General features: G+C 44.8%; 2 protein-coding genes across 5 annotated transcripts in view; one reads left to right on the top strand and one right to left on the bottom strand.

Annotated features, from left to right (window-relative positions):
- kcnab1a (potassium voltage-gated channel subfamily A regulatory beta subunit 1a) overlaps window positions 1-16,054 on the top strand; it is a 38,384-nt gene extending 22,330 nt beyond the window's left edge. For 3 of the 4 annotated variants that reach the window (XM_029843773.1, XM_029843774.1, XM_029843775.1), the window contains 13 exons: window positions 4,317-4,360; window positions 6,579-6,616; window positions 8,690-8,769; window positions 8,946-8,990; window positions 9,401-9,445; window positions 9,572-9,615; window positions 11,772-11,858; window positions 12,477-12,562; window positions 13,041-13,161; window positions 13,321-13,415; window positions 14,414-14,534; window positions 14,825-14,913; window positions 14,985-16,054. In XM_029843773.1, coding sequence (XP_029699633.1) covers window positions 4,317-4,360; window positions 6,579-6,616; window positions 8,690-8,769; window positions 8,946-8,990; window positions 9,401-9,445; window positions 9,572-9,615; window positions 11,772-11,858; window positions 12,477-12,562; window positions 13,041-13,161; window positions 13,321-13,415; window positions 14,414-14,534; window positions 14,825-14,913; window positions 14,985-15,074 — 985 coding nt within the window. In that variant the 3' untranslated portion in view covers window positions 15,075-16,054. Of the gene's footprint in view, window positions 1-4,316; window positions 4,361-6,578; window positions 6,617-6,652; window positions 7,967-8,689; window positions 8,770-8,945; window positions 8,991-9,400; window positions 9,446-9,571; window positions 9,616-11,771; window positions 11,859-12,476; window positions 12,563-13,040; window positions 13,162-13,320; window positions 13,416-14,413; window positions 14,535-14,824; window positions 14,914-14,984 lie in introns of those variants that run through there. The other variant, XM_029843776.1, reaches the window with a different exon arrangement.
- A 1,348-nt stretch (window positions 16,055-17,402) lies between these two features.
- ssr3 (signal sequence receptor, gamma) lies at window positions 17,403-19,154 on the bottom strand. Its single transcript, XM_003968289.3, has 5 exons — window positions 18,919-19,154; window positions 18,404-18,530; window positions 18,208-18,306; window positions 17,864-17,995; window positions 17,403-17,627 (listed from the first exon to the last, which is right to left on the bottom strand). Exons 1-5 carry the CDS (start codon window positions 19,139-19,141, stop codon window positions 17,561-17,563), a joined length of 648 nt encoding a protein of 215 aa, XP_003968338.2. The 5' UTR covers window positions 19,142-19,154; the 3' UTR covers window positions 17,403-17,560.
- Window positions 19,155-23,802: the final 4,648 nt, after the last annotated feature.

Genomic DNA, 23,802 nt, shown 5'->3' on the forward strand with positions numbered 1-23,802 from the left:
AAATGAAGGTTCTTGAGTAGAAGAGTCCAACACATGTGGAATGCAGCTCCTATGGCCTGGTCATAGTCAGGTAGCAACATTCACGTCTCCCAGTCTGCCCAGTCAGGTAGCAACATTCCAGTCTCCCAGTCTGCCCAGTCAGGTAGCCACATTCCAGTCTCCCAGTTTTGTGTTTTATCTGCTGGATGGAACTTGCCATGGCCTTCAGTTGCTGAGTTTAATGAAAACCTTGGGAAGTTCTGCAACCTTAACGGTGTCTTCTGAAGTGCACATATGCTTCCATCGCTTTGGTCCTCAAATTAATTTCTTGTGCCAGGAAACATTTGACCTTTTTGGATGCAGCGTTATTCAAATCAGTGTTTGATGGCTTTGCTCTGACTGCTGCCATACTGGTTTAAATAATAAATAATATAAAATATAATTTAATATAAATACTGATTAATCCGTCAGCTTCAGTTTATTCATGTCTTTAACATTCAGCAACTCGGTCCTCAAAGTGCATACACTCCGCATACACAGTATGGCCACAACCACACACGCCCTGAAAATGAGGGTGATGAAGATGATTTGTCTGTCAGCAGCCCTGACAGAACAGGTAAATTCCAGCTGCAGCAAAGTCAAGGGTGAAGCTAGCATGCTGCTAAATTCATTTTAAAACTTACTTTTTAAAGTTACATCACTGTTGAACCAGATCAATTTATCTTGTATTGCTATTGATTTAACTCTTCTCTCTGTGTGTGCTGATGGTCTGGATCTGGGTCTGGGTCAGGATCTGGATCTGGATCTGGATTCGGGTCTGGGACTTGCTCTGGCTCTGGCTCTGGCTCTAGCTGGGTCTGGGTAAATGTTTTGGGTAAATGTTTGGATACATATGTTCAGTACTGCTGTGAATAATTAAATTAGACAATAGTAAATGTTGTAGCAGAACCTGAGATGTAGTCCAGAATGAGCTGGTCCGGAAAAGGAGTCGATCCAAGGACGATTAGCGTGTGTCAAACTGTGTACGTCCGTGTGTCTAATTTGGAGATCCAAACCAGCTCATAATAAATAGTCCACAGCTTTAACCAACACATTATCTCAGCTTGTTGCTATGGTAATTATGTCTGTGGCTGCACCACACAATCACTCAGGTTGAAACACCTTAAACAAATGTGCTCACGCACATGTGCATGAGCTGGAGGTGATGCTACTGAAGCCATAAAATTTAGTGGGGGGACTTTTTAAATGGTTAGGTCAAACCTCTGAATCTGTTTTTTCCCCTCAAGAACGTGTTTTGATTTTTAAAGGTGTATTTATAGCTGAAGGTCTTCATCATTTCCATCTGTCAGATTTGATGAATGATGCTGCAAGATTAGGTGGATTATCAGTCCCAAGATTTAAATGCACAGTCTCACTACTCTCATAATGTTATAGCTCTTCTTTCTCAGGGACTCTTCATAAAGGTTTGATATGAGTTGGTTCAGTTAGGGATGATGAAAGGAGTGGATGGAGGGATGAAAGAGGGGTGGAGGGAGAAATGGAGTAGCAGAGAAGTGTCGAATGTCTGAGCCATTATAATGGTGATGGTGCTCCTGTTACCCTGAACCCTGAACACAATCATAAACGCAGATCGTTGGTCAGTCTGTCTGACGACAGGTGCCCCACACTCAGGTGCTCATCACCTGAGTCTTTGAGGTGAACTCTGGACCAGTAAACTCCTGTAAGCCTGTGCTGGAATTCTGCACAAAATCCATGTCTTCTGATAGTTTATCTGTTGCCACGGCAGTGGGACCGCAGATTACGCTAATACGTTTCCAGATAATGTAATGGTCCCTGCCAAACATGCCGTCTTCTTCCAGCTTTCATTAAAAGAGTGTTGGGAAAGCTGTTGGGATTATTCTGCCCTGTGGCAGCAGAATGACTGAAAAAGGGTTACACACCAGCAACTTTTTAGCTGTTTGAAGGAGACACGTCCACGAGTTCACTGAGCACAGTGAAGGGTTTATGCTGCTTTATTGATTTAACAGAAATTTAACGGAAAAGTGATGACAGCAACACTCCCAGAGACGGAGCGTTGTTATGCTGATAGGCCCTGACTCTTCTACACTGAGACAGCCCAAAACAGTCGGACCAGCCTGGAGGCTCCAGTCAGCACAGTCCTGACAGTCATGTCAGTCCAGGTGAATTACTCATCTTCAGGCCTCACACATGACTCAGGTCCTATGGCTGCTCTCAAATAAGCACAATAATCAATCATTCACCAGCTGAAGAGCATGTGTGTGTATATATGTGTGTGTGTGTGTGTGTGTGTGTGTGTGTGTGTGTGGGTGTGTGCTGATGTGTGTGTTCTCCCGAAACTGTGACTCTGAACATGGACTCATCCAGGTCTTCCGGGAAATGTTCACATGAGCAGAAAATCAGCTGAGCTCAGCTATAGTGTGAACCAGTTTGAGACTGGGAGCCTTTAACCCCCTCTTCAAACCAATCGAGTTTCCCCTCCTCCTAGAGAAAAGAACAGTTCTGCAACAGCCTGAAACACTGTTCTGTAAACTGCAAATGTTAATGTGGCATAAACACACAAAAGAGAAACATCAAGGATCCTCAGGCTTGCAAAAGAGCTTACCTGCTAGCTGGAACTGAGTTTGAGTCTGAAAGGGTAGTGAAGAGCAAGAGCAGCAGGAGGAGACTGTAGCGGTAGAATTACATAAGCCTGCACAGTGTCAGAAGTACAGCCTGAAGAACCGGGACACTTGACAACAAATAGATTTAAGACTTTGTCTGATTCAAAGCTCAAACCTGAGCCATTTCAGCCCACACTGCCACTCTGAGTCACCGCAGCCCCGCACACTCGTGTCCTCCTGGAACTGTTGCTCTGCAGGCTGTTACACACAAAACTTGCCACAATCCAAGGTCCATCAACAAAGAAGAACTGGTTCATTCTCACTAAAACAGAAATCAACTAATGCTCCTTCATCTCTGAGTTCCTTTCCTTAAAGGTTGTTTCATACACTAGATTCACCAGCCACACACCTGTCCATCGGTGAATGACTGTGCTACTCACACTCAGCCTACAGCTGTAGGATTCCACAACACCATTACTACCCTGAGGGCTGGTCTTACTGGGGACAGCTTGTAAACTCTTTGTTCCATTAACAGGTGTGAATGCAGTGATTACTGTATCATGAAAATCGTCATTTGTTAACAAATGTCCTTTTCCTGCAGTTGTTTTTACGTCTGTAACGGTGTTTGTGGGTATTGCGGTGACAGTGTTATATTTTCTGATGAGGTGTGGTACTGCAGATGATGCTGGACCAGCTGTGGGTCAAAGACCAGACCATTCCATCGTCCCTCAGAGCTGAGAGAGTTGGAAGACAAGAAGACATAAGGACACAAAGCTCTGATCTAGATCGGTTTTCGACCTAAATGGCAGGAACAGCCCAGGCTAACGTGTCAGCTCAGACGTTTCTGCTTATTACATTAGTCTATTCAAGTATTTGCGCAGACTTCTGTGTGTGGTTTCTCGAGTGGGGACAAACTGGTTGGTTCCTGGCTGTTTGTCCTGTCCCTCCTTGGCTGTTTGTCCTGTCCCTCCCTGTCTGGTTTGTCATTTTTACCACCTGTCCATACCCTCTTCTCCTAATGTTGGTGGATCCCTACTAAGTGTTTAATGATTCCTCTGCCTCTCCTCAATGGTTCTGTTGAATGTGAGCTGATTTGGCAGCTGTTATTACCTTCTTAGCTGTTATTACCTCCTGGTTCTGTAGCTGTGATGATGCCTTGCTGAACCAGCAGCTCCCTGGATGAGGACTCTGAAACGTTTGTAGATCTGACCTCCTTCTGATCCAGGGTAATCTCACCGGTCCTGGAGCAGCAAATGGGTGAAACTTCTCAGCTTCCTCTGTGGATATTTTAGAGGTCAGAAACAATCTGCTGCTTCAGCCAAAATGGATTCTGAGCGTGACTCGACTCTCAGTCCCAATTAAACATATAGGCAATAAAGAGAGGCTGCAAATCACCTTAATTCCATCGGTGCTCAAGGACATCTGATACTGAACTTTTTCCTTAAAGAATTTATGTTGATAAGGGAATAATTTTCTTTAACTGTCATCATTTAAATGAATGTGTGTGTGTGTGTGTGTGCGTGTGTGTGTGTGTGCGTGTGTGTGTGCGTGTCTGTGTGTGTGTGTGCATACTGGCAGACAAGTCAATGTTTGTTATTTAAACTCTTTATTATTGCCTGTTTCTAAGGTCACATTAATAAGATTAAATGTTCTTTTGGGTTATTATTGTTGGCCTGAATGGAGGAACAAAAGAATCATTCATGATTTTCTCTACAGGAATCTTGGGAAATCAGGACTCCGAGTATCCTGTTTAGGACTGGGTGAGTCGCTCGTCTCAGAGATTTACCCACAATCCACGTGAGACATGTCAACCTGACACCAACTCCACTGAAGTTGCCTCAACCTGTCACACACCTGCTTTTCCTTGACAAGGGCAGCCTGTGAGTGGTTGATTGTCTGCAGAATGCAGATAAAAATCACCTTGAATCACCATTCACGACATTAGAGATGTTTTTATTTTCAAGAGGGGCCTATTTAAATCCACAGCCTTGGAGGTTAGGTCTGTCATTTTCACCCAGTCCAAAATTTCCTGTTCAGACAGGCTCTTGATTTTCAGAAAAGGTCGGAGTAATGCAAGCTGTCCACCACCTGCTGTTCCCAGTGTGACACTCCACTCAGAGGGTTAGGGTTAGCCTGGAGCAGATGTAAGGATCTAAGGCTGAAACCTGAGTTTAAGCAAAGAATTAGACCAAAACTGACACCTTAGATCTTAAAAGCTCTCCTCCAAGTCTTTTTGACTCTGGGCTTCTCGCTGCTTGACACTAACAACCGTGTAAAAGGAAAATGAGGTCTGAATAACTGTCCAGAGTTCAGGCTGCAGTGAGCACTCTTCGAGTCCAGCCTCAGTAATTGTCACATTTTAACCAATATATAAATAAGCTGTCCTGTCATCAGTGTTTCTGGCTGTAAAATGTCAAACTCAGCAATAACTATAATAAGCTGCAGCATTTAATCCCATCTTCAAATGAGTCATCTTTTGGCTTCAGTTTGTCTGCTGCTGGACAGAAGTCCAGCTCCAGATGTGCAGTAAGGAAATCAAACCTCAGAAGAAACTCCAGCCTTGGTGAGCAGCTTAGTTAAACTAGGAGAGTGTAGTTTATCAGCATCCATGCTGATCATCATTACCACTGGTGGAGGTTAAACTTTCCCTCCCAGTACTGCCTCTTTATGCTTCACACAATCCAAAAAAATTACTCTTTCATGATGCAAAGCAATAAAAGCTTCCATTTTGTTGAAAAGTTGAAAGAGAGCACAATAAAAGACTTGGATTCCTTATTAATCACAAACCCTCTGGCAAATCATAAATAGGATTCACTTCACTATTCTACACTTGTAAGACAGGCGGAACATTAATATTCATGCAAGGCCTATAAAACTGTTCACCCCCTGGATGTTTCCCTTTAGTTGCTTTTGTACATAAATTCATGGTCACTACAATTTTACTGACCTAGATTTGCCATGAAAAAATATTCTTTCGTGTCAAACAGATTTTTTACTAAATAATGTCAATGAACTAAAATTCGATAGTCTTAAAAGAGTGTTTTGATTAAAGGTGATCCTTTTCATGTTAGTATTGAATAGCAGCAGCAGCAGCTCTGTGAGGACCAGCATGTGTCTCCATCAGGCTGGAACATCTGGACAGTTTTTCCTCTGTTCTAAAGTAGCAGAACTACTGTCAAGCTGCTTTGGGTGTGAACAGCTCTGTTCAAGTCCAGCCATAAGTTCTGGCTTGGATTCATCTGTCAAGCAGCAAAGACTGAGCAGCAGCAGCAGCAGAATGGCAGCAACAACAGCAGCAGCTAAAGCATCAGCAGGCCCTTGAGTTATTGTCCTGATGGAAGTTTATATAAGAGATTCTGAGTGAGATAACAGAATCGTCTCTGTTTTAGAGCTACAGGCTCTTCAAATGCTAGCTGCTCCAACAGATCTGCTCCTTTATTTTTTCCAGACAGACATCTCAGTGATCAGTAGTTGTGCCAAAGTTAGTGCCGTTTGTGATGCTGGTGCCCTCCGCAGAGTCCATATGAAAATGACCAATCAGAAAGCTGGTACACTGGCAGCAGGATCGTGACACAAATGACAACGATGTTTTGACTTTGTGTCAGCAGAGCCCAGAAAAACCAACCAACCCCACACACACACACACACACACACACATACACACACACACACACACACACACACACACACCATCTTGCAGCTGAGTATTTACGCCCTTGATCATATGATGTGACTCTTGTTAATATAAACCAACCTTTCAGTTAATTTCTTTTTTGTTCCTTTTTACATTCTTTTCTGGCTGGGATAGATTAACAAGCTCCATTCTTCTCTTTTTCACTGGTGCAGTTTCAGCTACAGCAACTACATTGTTAAGACAGGAGCTGAAACCTTTGTGTTATTGATGCAGTGCCTCAGACGTTCCTACACGCTCAAACACAAGCAGTGGTTCACAGCGGTTCTTCCTGTCTCTGTCTGCAGGTACGTGGGTGACGTTTGGAGGACAGATATCAGATGAGGTAGGACAAGCGGCTTAATGGTACATACGGTGAAGGAATAAATGTCCAAAAGATTGAACTACACGTTTAAATTCTCTCACACAAGAAATCAACATGATCAAAATTTCTTATTTCACAGGAAATAAAAGATCTGAGGATGCAGAGATGCAGATCTGCTGCAGAGCTGTAGCTTGAATGTTGTCATGTATTGTTGTGTGAGGACACAGTTAACCTTCTGGAGGACAGTCAGCTTTAAAGCCAACAGGCAAAGTTTGACTTTATGTTCCTCCATTGTAAAGAAAGACTTCTGTTTCCAAAAACACCCCAGTGGCGCAACCCTTCAAATGTACATAGACTTAAATCCCCTTTACACATGATGATCACCTCTAAGCTGCTCTGAAGTTGCTACTGGCCCCAGTTAGCTCACAGACACACACACACACACACACACGCACACACACACACACACACACACACACACACACACACACACACACACACACACACACACACAGAGTTTAACAGTGACACTTGGGGAGAAGAGCACAAAGGTCCCCCTGGGGGACACATGGGCAGCAACCTTACATAACAGCAATATTAATGCTCACAGCTCAGCCCCCATCCTCTCGGTTATTCTGAATGTCACCAGTTCAATGTCACTGGGACCTGCTGGTTTGCTGCATCACAACCTAAAATTGGACACATTAGTGGTGAAGTTATCAAACAGAGATGTTTCAGTGCTTGACCCTCAGAATTAAAATTCAAATATTGTATCTTTAAACCTTTTGAACCTGAGCCTGACTGATGGTTCCTGAGGGTTCCCATCAACTGTGTCGTAGGATGGATGCATGGACAAAGATCTAACATAGGGGGATGAAAGTGCTCGGAGCCTATAAAGTCTGCTTTGACCTCCTGTGTGTTGTCTTTGAAAGCTTCTATAACCCCACACCAAGTCCCTCATGACAGAACAGTCGGCCATGGTTGTTAAAATCAGATGATTTCATACGATTTACCTTAATATTTATCCCACATTGTGATAATGTAACGACCTTACAATTGATTAAATAAATGTGACAAACATTAGCGCTTAGTTAGTGTCTGCTTAAGATAAATTCATCTCATTTCAGTGTAAATTATTTTCATGCTCTCTGGATTGTAGACAATGGCACAGAAAGTCAAAAAGAGCGATGGCATGATACAACTTTTCTTTGCTTCTCATTTTAAAAGTTGAGGCAACAATCACAAAGTGCTGCTAGCTTGGATGTCTGCTGTGTGGATGGGAGTTAGCAGCACTGCAGCGCCGTGTGGGTCGTATGTGGGAGGCTGGTTGTAAGAGTCTGATCCATGTATGGAAGCACCGGCTGGGCCCAGGTGTGTGTGTGTGTGTGTGTGTGTGTGTGTGTGTGTGTGTGTGTGTGTGTGTGTGTGTGTGTGTGTGTGTGCTGATCAGACTGTCCTTCTCAGCTGGTCTTTGGTTCCAGATTGCTCACCTTTGGGATGTTTGCTTTGGGCCGTCCAGGACAGACGAACGGACAGACATGGTGCAGGTTGTTATGTCCTGTTGGACTGTCCCTGACTGTCCTCTCCATTAGAAAACAGTCTGCTCCGTTTGCTTTAATGGTGGTCCAGAGCTCTCAGACTGAGCAAGTATTTTTAAATTTGGTGTCTGATCTGTCCAACCAGCTCAGGAACAAATAGAGACACTCCTGCTGTAACAGAAGGTAGCTGAGCTGCAGATGGGACCTGTCTCAGAGGCTTTGTTTTGTGAAGAATGTTCCTGAATGAACCCCTCCTGACACCTAAAATCTATGATGTGTTCAAGGTCAAGACAGGTCAATAAAAATATGTTTAACTTCAAAAACACAGAAAAAAATTGGATCAGTCAGATTATTTATGGTCAACCTATTTGCAGGTTTGGATATTGTGTGTGTGTGCATGCCTGCATGTGTGTGTGTGGGCTTAAGAAGGTGGCTGGAAGATGATGGATGAATAGATGATGAGAGGATGTTGTATCTATGTTCAAATGTCACGAAGACATACAGATAAAGCATGTAATGTAATCCTTGTGTGTGCACATGTGTGATGTGTTGCTAGGTTGCGGAGCAGCTGATGACGATGGCCTACGAAAGTGGGGTGAACCTGTTTGACACAGCTGAGGTGTACGCAGGCGGCAGGTGAAACTTATGTTCCTACACTCATAAAAGGTGAAAGAGGCTCTGACTGTGACTGATGCTGTAAAGATGAAGCAGGACTAAGTGTCCCCCCCCCCCCCCCCACACTGAGAGGGTGTTGGAGTGAAGGTGTGAACTGTTGTGAATTACAATGGAGTCTACTTTGTGTGACCTCACAGGGCTGAAATCATTCTGGGAAGCATCATTAAGAAAAAATGCTGGAGGTAATTATCCCATTTGTGTGTGTGTGTTTGTCTGTGTGTGAGTGAGTGGGATCATGTCCTCATGCCTGATGTCCCAGTTTTTTTTATAATTTTCAACAGCAAATATTCCCTTTATATTTGTGGTCCTGCTGTGTTTTTATTTATTATTGATTGGTTGGCAGTGACACTAAGGCAGTTGCTGGAGCCTCTGAAAGCTCTAAAAGCTCTGAAGGCTCTGAATGTTCCTCTTCTCTTCTCTGTGCCTGATTTTATGCTGAGTTTATGAGCCATCCGAACAGACTGATCAGACTTTACTGCCAATATTACCATTAATAATGCATCCGTTGCTAAAAGTGTTGATGAATCAATGAGACCTATCTCCATACGTGAGAAACAGAATGTCTATGACCATTGCATTTTTCTTCTGTCAGACGGTCCAGTTTGGTCATCACAACAAAGCTCTACTGGGGAGGAAAGTAAGTGGAACAAACTCAACTAGCTACACTTCTAGGAACAGAAGATGTGAGCCTTCACATACATTTCAGACATTACGCGTCACAAATGTTCTTCGCAGCTTCATGCTAATGTTTGTGTCCCACCAGAGCAGAGACAGAACGAGGACTGTCCAGAAAACACATCATCGAAGGTAAGACATATTAAAAAACACTAAACATGTAATAAACATGCTACTTGAGTTAATGTTTAAGTTTATTGTACTTAGAGCCCAAAATCGCAAATATTGAGACATGCTTAATATAGGTATTAAAAGACCAATCCTATTGAACAAGACACCAAGGATCCTTAAAGTGGTTCTAGGAGCCAGGTTAATGCCACTCAGCAAGGCTACATCAGTAGAGAACAGGTTCTTCATTGTCTTGGGGCCTAATATGATAAATTCAGTTTTATCTGTATTTAACTGTAGGAAATTTCTGGTCATCCAGGCCCTTATGTCTTTGAGGCCCGAAGTTGCAGGAGCTGATCGGTTTCGTCTGGCTCGAATGATGGGTGTCATCAGCATAGCTATGAATGAGAGTTTATTGAATGCTTCCTGATTATGCTACCGCAAGGGAGCATGTATAAGATTGGACCAAGTACTGAACCTTGTGGAACTCCATGCTAGACTTTAGTGGGAGCAGAGGATTCCTTGTTATGGACAAACTGAGACTGGTCTGATAGGTAAGATCTAAACCAGTTTAAGGCCCAGCCTTTTATAACAAGTCAGTTTTCCATTCTATGTCCGAGAATGTGATGGTCAACTGTGTCAGAAGCAGCACTGAGGTCTAGCAGGACAAGGACAGACATCAGGGCTTTATCTGATGCTGTAAGGAGGTTCTGAGTGACTTTCACAATTGCTAACTCTGTACTATGATGAGTTCTGAATCCTGACTGAAAGTCCTCAAAGAGTCTATTGCTTTAGAGGTAGGCACATCATTGCCCGGTGACCATTTTCTTGAGGATCTTAGACAAAAAGGGAAGATTGAAGATTGGCTAACTCTTCTGCATTTAGTGCAGACTGTTTATCTCTAATCTGCTAGTAGATGGGAAGATCTCCCTAAGCAGTGTAGTTCGCATGGGGTCTAAAGAACAGGGTGTTGGTTTCGATTAAGACAATCGTGACGAGGGTTTTGAAAGGCTAATAAGAGTAAGAATGTCCAGGCCTTTTTTCAGGTTCAATTGATCTGACTCTAAAGTTGAGTTAGATAGTTTGTTTTTAGAGTTGGCAAAAGTCAGATCCTGACAGATCTTTTCCATAATGTTGGAAGTATTGTGTTTCAAGAAGCACATGACTGTTAGGAGCAGTTGTACCAGGACCCGAAAGCAGGCAGCACACAGTGGAGGGTGGTGTCCGAAAAACTTTTATTGGAGGCAACAGGCAAACGAACGATCCACAAGAGGCATTGAGACCTCGGAAGAATCCAGCAAACAGTCCACGGGGGAAACTCACCACAATAGTCCAATCACAGTAGGCAAAAATCACAAAAGGCAAAATCACAAAGAGTCGGGGTTTCGCGTAAGGGACAAAACATTCCAACACTGGCAAACAGGAGTACAGGCTTTAAATAGGGGACTAGATTACTGATAGACCACAGGTTTGTCTGCCTGCGGCTCCAGCTGCGGCAGGAGAGAAGCTCCATCACGCCCCCTGCAGGAAGAAAACCATAACCCACCTCCCAGAACCCCACACATCATTACTGTATTTAAGGTTAAGGGGATGGTGGGTTCAGTGGAGATCTGGCTCTCTGTCAGCCTGGCTACAGTACTGACAAGAAACCTGGGGCAGTTCTTTTTTTCATTTATTACTTTGGAACAGTTGGCTGTTCTAGCAACATGCTTTCCTATATGTTTTCAGACTCTCTTTCCATGGTAAGCAAGAGTCCTCTACCTTGGTCCAGCGCCATTCCCTTTCTTGCACTTTCTTGCGTTTGTTTTAAAATGCGAGTTTCAGGATTAAACCATAAAGCCAATTTCTTTTGTTTTATTATAATCATTCTTTTAAGGGTGCAACAGAGTCCAGAGTGCCTCTAAGTGTGCCCGTGGTATTATTTACAAGTTGGTCAAATTGGGAGGAGTTAAGATTAGCAAAGGAGTCTTTTTCTGCATTTAACTGCATTTAACACCTAATCTGAGGCACGATCTCAACACTGATCCCAGCAACCAGTTTCTGTTATCCAACTGGTTTGTGCTTTAACCATAAAAACTTCAGGGATGTTCTGCTGTTGGAAATGATGGCAAGATATTTGAATAATGTGTGTGTGTGTGTGTGTGTGTGTGTGTGTGTGTGTGTGTGTGTGTGTGTGTCAGGTCTGAAAGGTTCTCTACAGAGGATGCAGCTGGAGTACGTTGACGTGGTTTTTGCCAACAGACCAGACAGTAACACCCCGATGGAAGGTGAGTTAGTCCACTCTCACGTCCATCTGTGCAGCTTGAGCTGCGTATTATGTTTATTGGAATCATTTTTGTGTCTGTGTGGAATTATCCATTCATCTGAGGACCTCCAATCCACGATCTGTAGCTTGCAGAAATGTCCAGTTCATTGACAAACCATACTGATCGCCAGACTGGTTTGGTCTGGTTTTCTTTCTCCACAGCCGTTACATCCATTCCTCCCTCAGTTGTTCTTTTGGTTGGATCGGACAGAAATTGGAGGTTGTGAAATCTAAATTTGTGAGCAGAGCTTCCACAATCACAGGCTGCAGCAGCAGAGAAGAAAACAAAAGACATAAGGACAGACCACTGGTGTTTACTGTCCTGACAGGATGGTTTTATCGGCTGCTTAATTATCACCTACCAAATTTATGTGAAAGTGATGCAGATTTGTCTGATCTTCTGCTGCTGGAGTTTGTTCATGTCTACATAAAGCTGCTCCAGATCACAGATATCAACCGCCTAGTATTTATACAAGAGGGTATCATAGACACAAGGTTATGAGTTCAATCCCAGCTCAGGCCTACATTCCATCCTGGCTGAAACCTGTGTGTGCATGTGTGTCTGTGTGTGACTGCGCAGAGATCGTTCGAGCCATGACCTACGTGATCAACCAAGGCATGGCGATGTACTGGGGGACATCTCGGTGGACGGCCATGGAGATCATGGTGAGCAGCAGCATTCTGAAGACATTGATTTTTCACACAGTTGTTAGATTGGGGGCAACCTGGAACCACTGAGCAGGAAGAAAGAAAACCCAGCTCATGGACTGGTCAGAACTGGACACACCGGTCCATCACTTCAGTTCAGCTCCTCTGATTGAAGAAGCAGCCACAACTCTTCTACCTCAGATTTGTGCTGTTTGAGAGTTCAGAGAAGGAGAAGGAGGGATCAAGCGAGGGAGAGAGGTGAAGGGAGAGGGGAAGGAGGGTGGAGGGAGGGAGGGAGGGAGAGAGGAGGAGGGAGGGAGAAAGCGAGGGGGAGGGAGGTAGGGAGAGAGGGAGGAGGAGGTAGGGAGACGAGGAGGGTGGAGGGGGTGGGAGAGAAATAGACAGATAGATGGCATACTGATGTGATCTGGATCTGTGCCTCATGCCTCCTCATGACCTTTGACCTCTGCTTCACTGTGATGTGGTCTCCCTCCAGGAGGCCTACTCAGTGGCCAGGCAGTTTAACCTCATCCCTCCAGTCTGTGAGCAGGCAGAGTATCACCTTTTCCAGAGGGAGAAAGTGGAGATTCAGCTGCCTGAACTTTACCATAAAATAGGCAAGTGTTTGGGTGTGTGTGTGTGTGTGTGTGTGTGTGTGTGTGTGTGTGTGTGTGTGTGTGTGTGTGTGAGAGTTGTTCTGGAATGTTACTTGTTACACTTTTTCTGAAGAGGATTTTTTTTTAAAATCTCCTTTCCTATGGTCTCCATGGCGACAGGCGTTGGGGCCATGACCTGGTCACCACTGGCTTGTGGCATCATCACAGGAAAATATGAAAACGGCATTCCTGAATCTTCCCGGGCTTCCATGAAGGTAGGGACAGAGCTGTCTTTGTTTCATTGAGGACCGTCTCCCCTAAACTCTCTGAACTTCTGTCAACTAATCAGGACAGATACATGTATATCCTCACTTACTGGTTCACGACCAACTAATCCCAGTTCAGCCTGGTTGAGTCTCTTTATAAATGATTGCTATTTATGGCATCAGTGGAGTTCTGATGAATTGCCACGACAATTGCTGCACATTATAGTGAACGTGAAAAAATACCTGCCTGTAAGTCCTTCCTTTCGTTTGTCTGTCGGTAACTGTAATTTTCAGAGCAGTAACTGAAATGAAAATGTCCAGCAGATCTTTAATCAAAGCCAAAATTACTCCACTGGGACAACATTCGGCACCTTGGCCTCAGAGGAGAGGTGGAGCTGAGCTGAAAGCAGAGGGACATCAGCAGTGCGGGCATCAGTAGCGGAACATCAGTGAAGGGACATCAGTGGAGGGATATCAGCTGAGGGACATTAGTAGAGGGACATCAGCTGGGGGACAGCAGTGGAGGGACAACAGGTGGACATCATTAGAGGGACAGCAACTCCATCTAAACTCACCCAGATCCAAATCTAGGTGATTTCTACCGTAGGACCAGGGTCCCCTGTGGGTGGTCCTGTGTGGCATAATAGAGGTCTAAAAGAGTCGACGGGGTGAGATCTTTATCTCTGGTCTTGTTGTGGTGTCTCTAATCTGCAGGAGGGCTGATGTGTCCAGAACAATGTGACTGGGTTTTATGGGTCCAGGATCCACATACAACCCAGCTCCAGCAAACATGGACTTTTTTAGGTTTATGAAACAAATTAAAGATGAACAGGAGAACCAACCAAACCAGCAGACCTGGATCAAAACCAGACAGCAGTGGAACGTGTGACACCTGATGTGTTTTTCTTCCAATCGTCTGACATTTACAGCAGCATTTACAGCCTCCACCTTCTGACACATGTGCAACTCTCCTCTGTCTGTTCTTCACATTCCCTCTCTCCCTCCAGTCATATCAGTGGTTGAAGGAGAAGATTGTGAGCGAGGATGGGAGGAAGCAACAGGCCAAGCTGAAGGAGCTGAACCACATCACAGAGAAGCTGGGCTGCACTCTGCCTCAGCTGGCTGTGGGTACGTCCAGATGTTGGGCTTGGAAACACACCTGCAGCTCCACCGATTAACATCTCCTTGATAAATAAGTGACCCTCTTTCCAAAACTGCAGACATTTTTAGACCTCAACCATCTAAATGCTGATGTTTTAGATGTTTTGTTACATTCCTTCCTGAATGACACCTGTGGTCATAATTCAGTCAGAAGATTTGCATTTTAATTATTGTTTGGAAGAATTTTCTAACAATAATGAGGTGCAGGGCGCCATCTCGTGTGCATTGTGTGAATTTCAGCCTGTGTCTCTGTCCAGCCTGGTGTCTAAGAAATGAAGGCGTGAGCTCGGTTCTTCTGGGAACATCCAACCCTGAGCAGCTGACTGAGAACCTTGGAGCCATACAGGTGAGGACGCACACCTGACTCTCCCATTGCTTCCTGCTTCTGCCTCTTCAGGTGTTGCGTTTCTCACCCAGGTTCTTCCAAAGATGACGTCTCACATAGTGTCTGAAATTGACCACATCCTGGCCAACAGGCCATACACTAAGAAGGACTACCGCTCTTGAGCCAGGCTGGTCACATGCTGAAGGTGGGCCAGCATTCAGTGTGAGAGTCTCTGGTTCAGCCCTCCTGCATCCATTAACCGTAACCACATCTGCTTGAGTCGTCTCAGTCAGGTTCACCTCAGGTCCAGAGACACCAAACTTTTTTCCAGCCTCAGCATCCTGTCAAAATCCGCAATTAACATTAATCTCCTTCCAAACTATGCAGCTGCCACACCTGCACCGGTCCCAGCTTCATCCAGCAAATCAGGTTCAGTTCAGGTTCGCTTTGTTTAGAATCTAAACTCAACAGGATCTGAACCAAGAGTGTAAAGTGCCTTGCTGAAGGGCACCTTGACATCCTCTCAGCTCAGTTTCCTTTCAACAAAGCTGCAGCCCACACCGGTGCAAGCTCAGAGAATATTGCTGTTAGCACAACGTTAGCGCAACATTAGCACAACGTTAGCCCAACATCACAATACTGTCTGGGGCAATACAATAATGTCTGGGGCCAGAGGTTAGAGCTGAGGTTAGATGGAGCTCAGTAGTTCCCTTAACTACCTACCAAATGTGACATGATTTACTGTAGAGCAGACAAATATTCAGTATAGATTAGCAGCACGTGCATGTTTCCTGCTTGTGTGCCTCTTTTCTATCTCTAAAGCTGAGAGAAAGACTTCACTCTGCTGCCCTGTGTAGGAGTTTGGTGGAACTGCTGTCTGCAAACACTGTTGACAGGTGCAAATGAGGGCGTGGGAGACGCACAATGTTTATTTTAGACTAATTAATGAAGATGAAAATTATTTTAACATGTTTGAGAGAATTCTATGGAGATTATGTATATAAAATTGTTAAATTATAAACTGTAACATAACCAACTGAAGCCTCTCCTGCATATGGAAACTGTACTGTGTAACTCCCAAAAAACTAAGTTGTAAATAGTTTGTGTTGTTGTTCTTCATCACTCTTGAACCCACAGTCCTCCTCCATGACAGCAGGTCCATGCTGACCTGGGATCAGTCTCTCATGTAGACAGCAATAAAAGCAATGCCCTCTGGCCACTGTGTCCTTGCTGCACATTTGCCGTCCTGTAGCTCAAATGTCCATCCAATTGTTAAAGTGAATTATTTTTTACTGGTGCAGAGTTCTGTCTGATCTGTTGCTATAGAATGTGCTGCTCAAATCAGCTGGAATCCAAACTTCCTTTCCACGTTGAAAGGCAAAGCTGTTGGTTTTTGATCTAATGTAGTGGACGTGCTTGTGGACACCTTCCCACCCAGAATGCCTTGTTAGTGGTTCCTCATACCTGTAGAACTTTGAAGATGAGAACAATGAACTGTCCCATAAACAAACAGAGATTTGACCTTTTCACTGCCTCAAAACTATTTCGCTGGACTTTTGTCTGGATGCTTCAGCTCCAAATAAATGATTGATGAAACTGATAATCGACAAACATCATTGAACTTGACTTTTCCAGGCCTTCAAGGACCTGCTGCCACCACCACCACCATCCTCAGGTGAGATGAACCTTCTAGGTGACCTTGAGTGTCCCCTGCAGTTCTGGTGGATATTTAGTTTCATGTCTCTTCCATTTAGATTACAGTAATGAGGAACCTGAGCCACACCTGTCTCTTTGTCTCCTCTGAAGCCCTCAGCTTTGTCACAGGTGTCTTGGTGGCCTCCCTCAATTGTCTCCTTGCTTGCTCAGTTTATGAGGATGAGCTGCTCCAGGCAGATTCCCAAATGTCATATTCCCTCATGTCTTCACCCTGGACTGAAGAGTTCCAGCAGATCTCCAGTCTCTCTCAGGTACTTTTCTATCATCTTGACTCTTTAAGGAGCAGCAACACCGATGAACCAGTGATGGACCCACACACACACACTCATACTTATACTCACATCAGCAGGTCTGACACCAATTCCTGTCATGTGTATGATGAAAACAAACTTTCCATCCTCCTCTGACAGCAGAATTACTATGAAGTCACTCCAAGAGAACTGTTTTCTTCTTTCCTGGTCACTAGAGATTATGTTTGTGTTGTTATAACTGTTGCTAATTCAAATGTGAGCAAACTGTCCAGAATGAGTCCTCTGGGGCAAGAATAGCACGTTGATGTTCTGGTCACCATGATGACCCTTCAGGAACCAATGTGGCTCGACACCATCATTCGTATTCTCCTGGAGTCTTCTGCTGCTCTAAATACTCCTGTGGATGGAGAAGGTGTGATACTTTGCTTCTATTTTCTGTTGCCGTGAGACAGAAAGCAGCAGTGTATTCATTTATTTTCTCCTGAAGTGTTGTCTGTGAATAAGTGAATAAAATCAGCTTCTCTGAAATGATCAGACTACAAGTCATCCCATTTGCTTTATTTGTTACAAAAAGAAAAGCAAAGCTGAAGAAACATCCTCCAGAGTTTTGATCATGAATTTCATGAAGGTGAAATGTGATATGCCAACCCATCTACAACCCATAGCCTGATTATTTCCCCCCAGCCTGAATCGTCCCGCCTTTATTTGGAGCCTGTGGACAGCAGAGCGATGAGTCCTGAGGAGGCACTGATGGACAGAATATAGTTACTGGGGAAAAGTTAAGGAACACAAACGGTGGGCATACAGCAGTGCTTATGGGAGCGACACACATTCTAACACTTCCCGCTTGACTTTACTCTGATTCTTAGTTTCGGAACTCTTTCTTCCAGCATCTCAGCCTGGAACCTGCCATGCTGCTGCACGTACACAAAGTAACATCATTAGACTTGTATCAAACCATGGTGAGCGTCCATACAACGCATACCTAATGAATAAAAGGATACACCGTGGGGTTGAAGTTCTTGAGCAGGAAGAAGGAGGCGACGATGATTAAGACCAGAAAGAGTGTGTTGTTGTAGAAGATTGAGAAGGTGGTGGCCTCGTAGTCGGCAACTTCATTCTTCTTCCACAAGATCCTGGCAGCACAAGGAAGTACAAATTCAGTCATGTTCTTCATCTTACCAGAAGAGTGTAGTGGCAGAGATCTGACAACAGTGATGGCAGAATAATGTGTGCATTCAACAAATCAACAAGACAACAGTCATTGGCGGGTTTACACTGCACATTTATACATCGAGAGTTATCATCAGATAGCTATAGAACCAACAACCACCGTGCAGTCACACACCTTTCGTCCTTCTCCTTGCGGGACATCTTGCGGTTGTCGGCTTCAGACAACTTCCTTGTGACCTCTTTGGAAACGGCGTCCTCACGCTTCTGGGCCACCCTTGAGGAATTAAAAGAGAAAAGCTCAGACTAACCTTGATTTGTAAAAAAAAGGATGGAGTGCACACAACTACAAAGAGTCAAAGGTGTGTTCTTACTTATGTTTGAGAACAAACTTGACATTCTTGTAGGCAAAAGCCACGAGGTAGGTGCTGACCAGAGTCATGACCCCGTACAGAACTGCAGACTGGACAAGATCCATGTGCCAAATCCTCCAAAAGAGCCCTGAAGACAACAAACGTGCAACATCGCTAAAATGATCGAGTCGGTGAGACGCCTGGTACAAAACCTATAGGTCTTAACTTGGTATGAAGTGAAGGTGCATTTGAGGTTTTAGATGCAAAGAAATTCCCATTTCTTCGTTACAACGATATCGATTAATGCAGTTCATTCTACACTACCCAAATTCTGCTTAGGATTGATTAGCATTTAGCTGTAGCATAGCACTTAAGACAGCGTTATTACACCGTTTAGATACCATTAGAGTTCAATAAAACTGTTCTAAATTGAGAAAAATTAGGGCAATTTTGCCCGAGTAAATAATTAAATTTTCAGAGCTGTGGTAAGGTAACCAGCATCAGCAGCTAGCTGCTCCGGTCTCTCCACTACTCACAGATCGGTATAGCAGAAACGATGAGCGCATTTCCGTAGAACAATGCGGTGGACTTGGCAGATAGGTTCCTGCTAAAGTCCTGCAAAAGAAGGTCTTCTTCGGACTGCTGCTTAGTTGTGCCTTTGGGAGGCATGTCTGCGAATTGAGCGTTATGTCTGCCGCAAAGCTCTGGAGACAAGAATACTGACACGTAGCTGTAAAGAGAAGAAGGACTCGTCAGCATAAACCCGGAAATACGCGGCACTGCTCTTCTTCGTGGGATAATTACAGGCGAAGGTGTGGCTCACCGCTGCCACCTGCAGGTAACCGCGTCACAATTAGAAACTTCTGTACTGTACAAATCATATACAAACTGGGTAAACAAGGACAGTAAAATGAGAAACGACATGGTTTAGGCGGGAGAAAACACGTAAATAAAAAGTCAATGGACGCCCATTGTTTAATACATCTACATTGCTTCTGCAACTCATGTGAGAATGTTGATTGTTTTTTCAAATAAATTTATTGTGCTGTTTTAATTGTCCATTTTATTGTCCTGACTTCTTGGTGCGAGTCTAGTCTCTGACTTGGTGTTCACAGTTTGCACACTCAGTGTGTATTTCTAGCCAGCTCAGGTTCACTTTCATCCGGACTGAACGTGACCACACCAGCGGACCTTAAACCTGGAAGATGACAAACAGAGAGAAATGATGATCAAGGATTACAAAGATAGAAATATGGAGGAAGGAAGTGATCATCAGTTGGAGGAAAAATTTCACTCCTAATATAAAGGATCATATCTGGAGACAAGCTAGTTTCTTATGCAAATAACAAACTAGAAAAATAAAACCTGTTCAACACACAGGTTTTATAATCACACACATCTGCCAACGTCCCTCTGACCGCTCGGAGCACTGGTGTCCTGTCTTGTGAATCTCGAGACATTTTAAGATCAAGCAGGAATTTATCGTGCTGCTGCTTAAGCCTCCACCCCCTGCTGTGCTCCTCTCCTCTGTTTCTTGCAGGAGCAGCAGCATGTGCGTGTGACTAAGTTCACGAGTTTGTCTGTGAGTGCTAGAATGCGATGCAGAGAGGCAGGTTTGCGTGATGTACCCGTCTTTAAACGGGGATAGAGTTTAGGGATTAACCGTGCACTTCAGGGGGGCAGGAAGGAGTCAAACAGGAGGAGAAGGAGGAGGAGGTGGTGCCAAAAGAGCTGCCAACACAATGCAGAGCAAGGGAGCTGATTTCTCCTCCCCTCACTTCCTCTCTGCCCATTGCTTAGAAATTTGTATGTTTGTGCCAAATTACTATTACTATTAGCTTTGTTGAGAACATACACACACACACACACACACACACACACACGCGCGCACGCGCGCGCACACACACACACACACACACACACACACACACACACACACGTTTTATGGCTGACATCCACTCAGTCACAAATCATGTGAGCGGTGTTCCCCCTTGTCTTACATCTGCAAATCTGCAAACCACAACTCTGTGAGAGTCTGACTGGATGATGCTTCATGTTATTGTGTAAAAATGGTGCCATTAGCCATCAGCTGTGATGTGAGTCTGCTATAGCTTAAACTATATGGCCCACAGCTGACCCCAGATAGGCTAAACCCAACCCCAGCCAATCATTCTGATCATATTAACCACATTAGCTTCTGTCTAGTTTAATCCTCCAATGTAGCATCAGTAAAGGCTGAATAAATAATATAGCTTTGTTTTCTCCTTGGTTTCAGCGGGATGCTGCCATCTAGTGGAAATATGTGTTAGTGAGGTTACAACAGTCCTGACAGTGAGTGAACATGGTCTCATAAGAACAAGGATAAAAGAACTCCCAGAAGAACTACCAGAGAATGTAAGAGACCTTTAGAGGTTTGAACAAGTGCTTTAAAGTATGGCATGAATGACATTTAATCTGTGTTTGAGTTCAGCAGCTTCTGGCTTTGAGATCTGAACACCCCTGAAGGTCAGAGTTTGCTCATGTTTTAAATTTAAAAGTGAGCGAGACACTTTTTCTTATTCAACCACAGTTGAGAGGGAGTTTAACCAACTGAGTTAAACCAACTGTCTTTTCTTTTCTCATAATGCTCATGATGCTAAACACAGTATCTAAATTATTCAGTAAAGCATCCCAATAGCTCTTCTACTAATAACATTTTATTACACAGAACAACTCTAAATGTAAGAAGTCATGTTAAAGCACCAACAGATAGAAGCATCTGCACACAAACACACAGACTCACACACACTGTAGGTTTTGGGGGCGGAGCTTTACTCATGTCATCCTGATTGACCTGCGATCAGCTTCTTCTGGCAGAGTTACAGTGACCCTCCAGTAGATCTTTGGGCCAAAACAAAGGATCAGAAGGTTCGTGCCTTCACTCCTTCAGACTGAGGAAGCCAGAGACAAGAGAGTTGTAATGGAGTCTGATGAGAACCTGCAGCTGAAGCTGAGCGGCAGCAGAAGATGTTGATATTTTGGCAGCAGAGGGAAACTGTTGTTCCATCTGCATCTGAAAGATCACAGTGGTGGGTTGTCCCCCTTCCCCCACTTGCATCAATGAGTGTGTGCTTGCGTGTGTGTGTGTGCGTGTGCGTGTGTGTGTGTGAATTCTGTGTAAAAAGAGCAGAGATCTGTAAACAAAAACATGACACAAATGGAACAGTAGGGCCTCCCACCCTACGTATAACCCCCCCTCCCCACACACACACACATTGCCTGCTGCATGTTAGTGTTGTTCTGTTCTGCATTACTTTTTGAATTCTAAATCACCTCCTTATATCTGGGTGTTCTGTAACTCCTACAAGGTCAAAGGTTGTGACCTTTTCTTCAAATCCTGTTGCATCTGCAACCAAGTCAGAGTGGGAGGAGGGATGGAAGGGGGGGCAAAATGGGAAGTTTTATTAGGAAGTATTTACTTAAAGTGATGCAGTAGGTATTAGATACACCTTTAGTTAGCACACTGTTAGCATGTTAGCACACTGCTAGACAGGGACGATTCTAGCTCAATGGAGCAGAAGAGCCAAGGAGGACGACCACTGTGTTTCCAGGACACTGTGGACTGGCTGAACTGGGAGATGATTCAGAGGGTCTGGCACACAGGACATGTTCATATGTGAACAATGTTAGACTGTACACTGATAGGTGGATTCTGTAGATGTGGTCAGAGGAACGAGACACTGTTGCCTGAGGGGTGGAGACCCTGCTGGGGTCGGCCTCCTGTTCTGACCCGGTTAGGCTTCCAATACTGCCCTATCTCCTTCTTTTAGCTGAGGCTTCCCTGCTCTGTCAGGATTAATATAGCACAGTAACGTTGCTTTTTACATAGTTCCCATAAAAAAGGAGGAGAAATCATATAAAAATGTTTCACGACTGACTTGGGGCAGCTCCTCACATGTTTACTCTTTCTTCCTGTGTCTTTTCCATCCCTTCTTCCTTCCTTTGAGCTGTTCAGTTCTACACCACTTCCTGTTCTTCCTCCCTCTTTCTCTCTTCTAGTAGAAGTTTAGTTCTGCTCCACTTGGAGGGTGCTGGCGCACGACGCTGCCAAAGCAAACTGAACTCTGCCGGTCTGTCTCTCCATTCAAACTGTCTCACTACTGTTCTGTTGCTCCAACCACACAAACAGTTGCTTTAATGCAGCTCTGTTTAGAGAATGTTGGCCTGGAAACACAACCAGTGTGAAAGTTATTCCATTCCCTGTCCTGGATTATCTATTATTGTAAGGACAACAAACTATGCCTTTTTAAATATCTCTCTCCCTCCCTCTCTCTCTCTCTCTCTCTGAGTGGAGTGCGTGGAGCTGAGAGCGTTCTCGTTCTGAGAATTTTTCAAACTTTTTCGAGGTTTCGACCTAGGTTGTCCTGGTTATTGTTGGTTTATTGGGTTGGTTAGTTGTTGTTGGTGGTTTTTGTGTGGTTTGTTGGGCGTTTGAGGGTTTTGTCGGGTGAAATCAGCCAGGTTTGTCTGGCTGGTTGGCGTCTGACGCCATGGTGTTTGGTGGTGGGAGTGGAGATCTCTCAGTTAACGCGGAGACATGGCGTTAAGGTGGGGGCTGGGTCTCTGTATACCGTGGGGGAGAAAATCAGACATGGGTCTGTAAAGTCGGCCGCTCGAATGAACAGGGCACTGGTTTTGTTCGTGGACAAGGTTGAGCAGGTGAACCGGCTGGTGGAGACAGGGATCAGTGTTGGTGGGAGATTCGAGGCGGTGCTGCCGCAGCCCTCTACCCGGGGTCACCCTGATTGTACCCCCCTTCATCAGCGACGAGTTCCTGGCCAGGGAACTCGCCAGGTTCGGGAAGATCGTCTCTCCTATAAGGAAGGTTCTGTCAGGGTGCAAGTCCCCGCTGTTAAAGCACGTTGTGTCTCACAGAAACAAGTTTATATGATATTAAATAACCGGGAGGAGGAGCTGAACGTGCACTTCCACGTAAAAGTGGAAGACTTTGATTACATGTTGTACGCGTCCTCCTCCGTCATGAAGTGCTTCGGTTGTGGTGAGGAGGGTCATTTAATTAGAGCCTGTCTGGGCCGGGCTGGCTCGGTCCCGGTCGGTTCCAAAGGGCGGGATCCTGCCCCGGATTGGCCCGGTGCCGGGAGTCTGGGTGGACCCGAGGGGGATAGGGCGGCAGGACCGAAGGAGAGCACCGGGAGAAGTGGACAGGAGGAGGCAGGTGAGAAGGTGGTGAGTGAGGGTCAGGTGAGTGAGCCTGATGGTGCACTGGTGGGTGTGGTGGCTCAGGTAGGTGAAGGTGGTGAGGGACAGGTAGGTGAAGGTGGTGAGGGACAGGTGGGTGAAGGTGATGAGGGACAGGTTGGTGAAGGTGGTGAGGGACAGGTGGGTGAAGGTGGTGAGGGGCAGGTTGGTGAAGGTAGTGA

Source organism: Takifugu rubripes, chromosome 11 (genome assembly GCF_901000725.2).
Source record: "Takifugu rubripes chromosome 11, fTakRub1.2, whole genome shotgun sequence".
Classification (NCBI taxonomy): domain Eukaryota; kingdom Metazoa; phylum Chordata; class Actinopteri; order Tetraodontiformes; family Tetraodontidae; genus Takifugu; species Takifugu rubripes.

Excerpts from the sequence above, each read along its gene's own strand:
- ssr3 (XM_003968289.3), bottom strand. The coding sequence starts at position 19,141 with ATGCTGACGAGTCCTTCTTCTCTTTACAGCTACGTGTCAGTATTCTTG. Across the intron at positions 18,531-18,918 it reads CGTTTCTGCTATACCGATCT|GGCTCTTTTGGAGGATTTGG; the intron begins GTGAGTAGTGGA and ends TGTTGTCTTCAG. Across the intron at positions 17,628-17,863 it reads AAGAACTTCAACCCCACGGT|TAACTATATTCTGTCCATCA; the intron begins GTATCCTTTTAT and ends ACTTTTCCCCAG.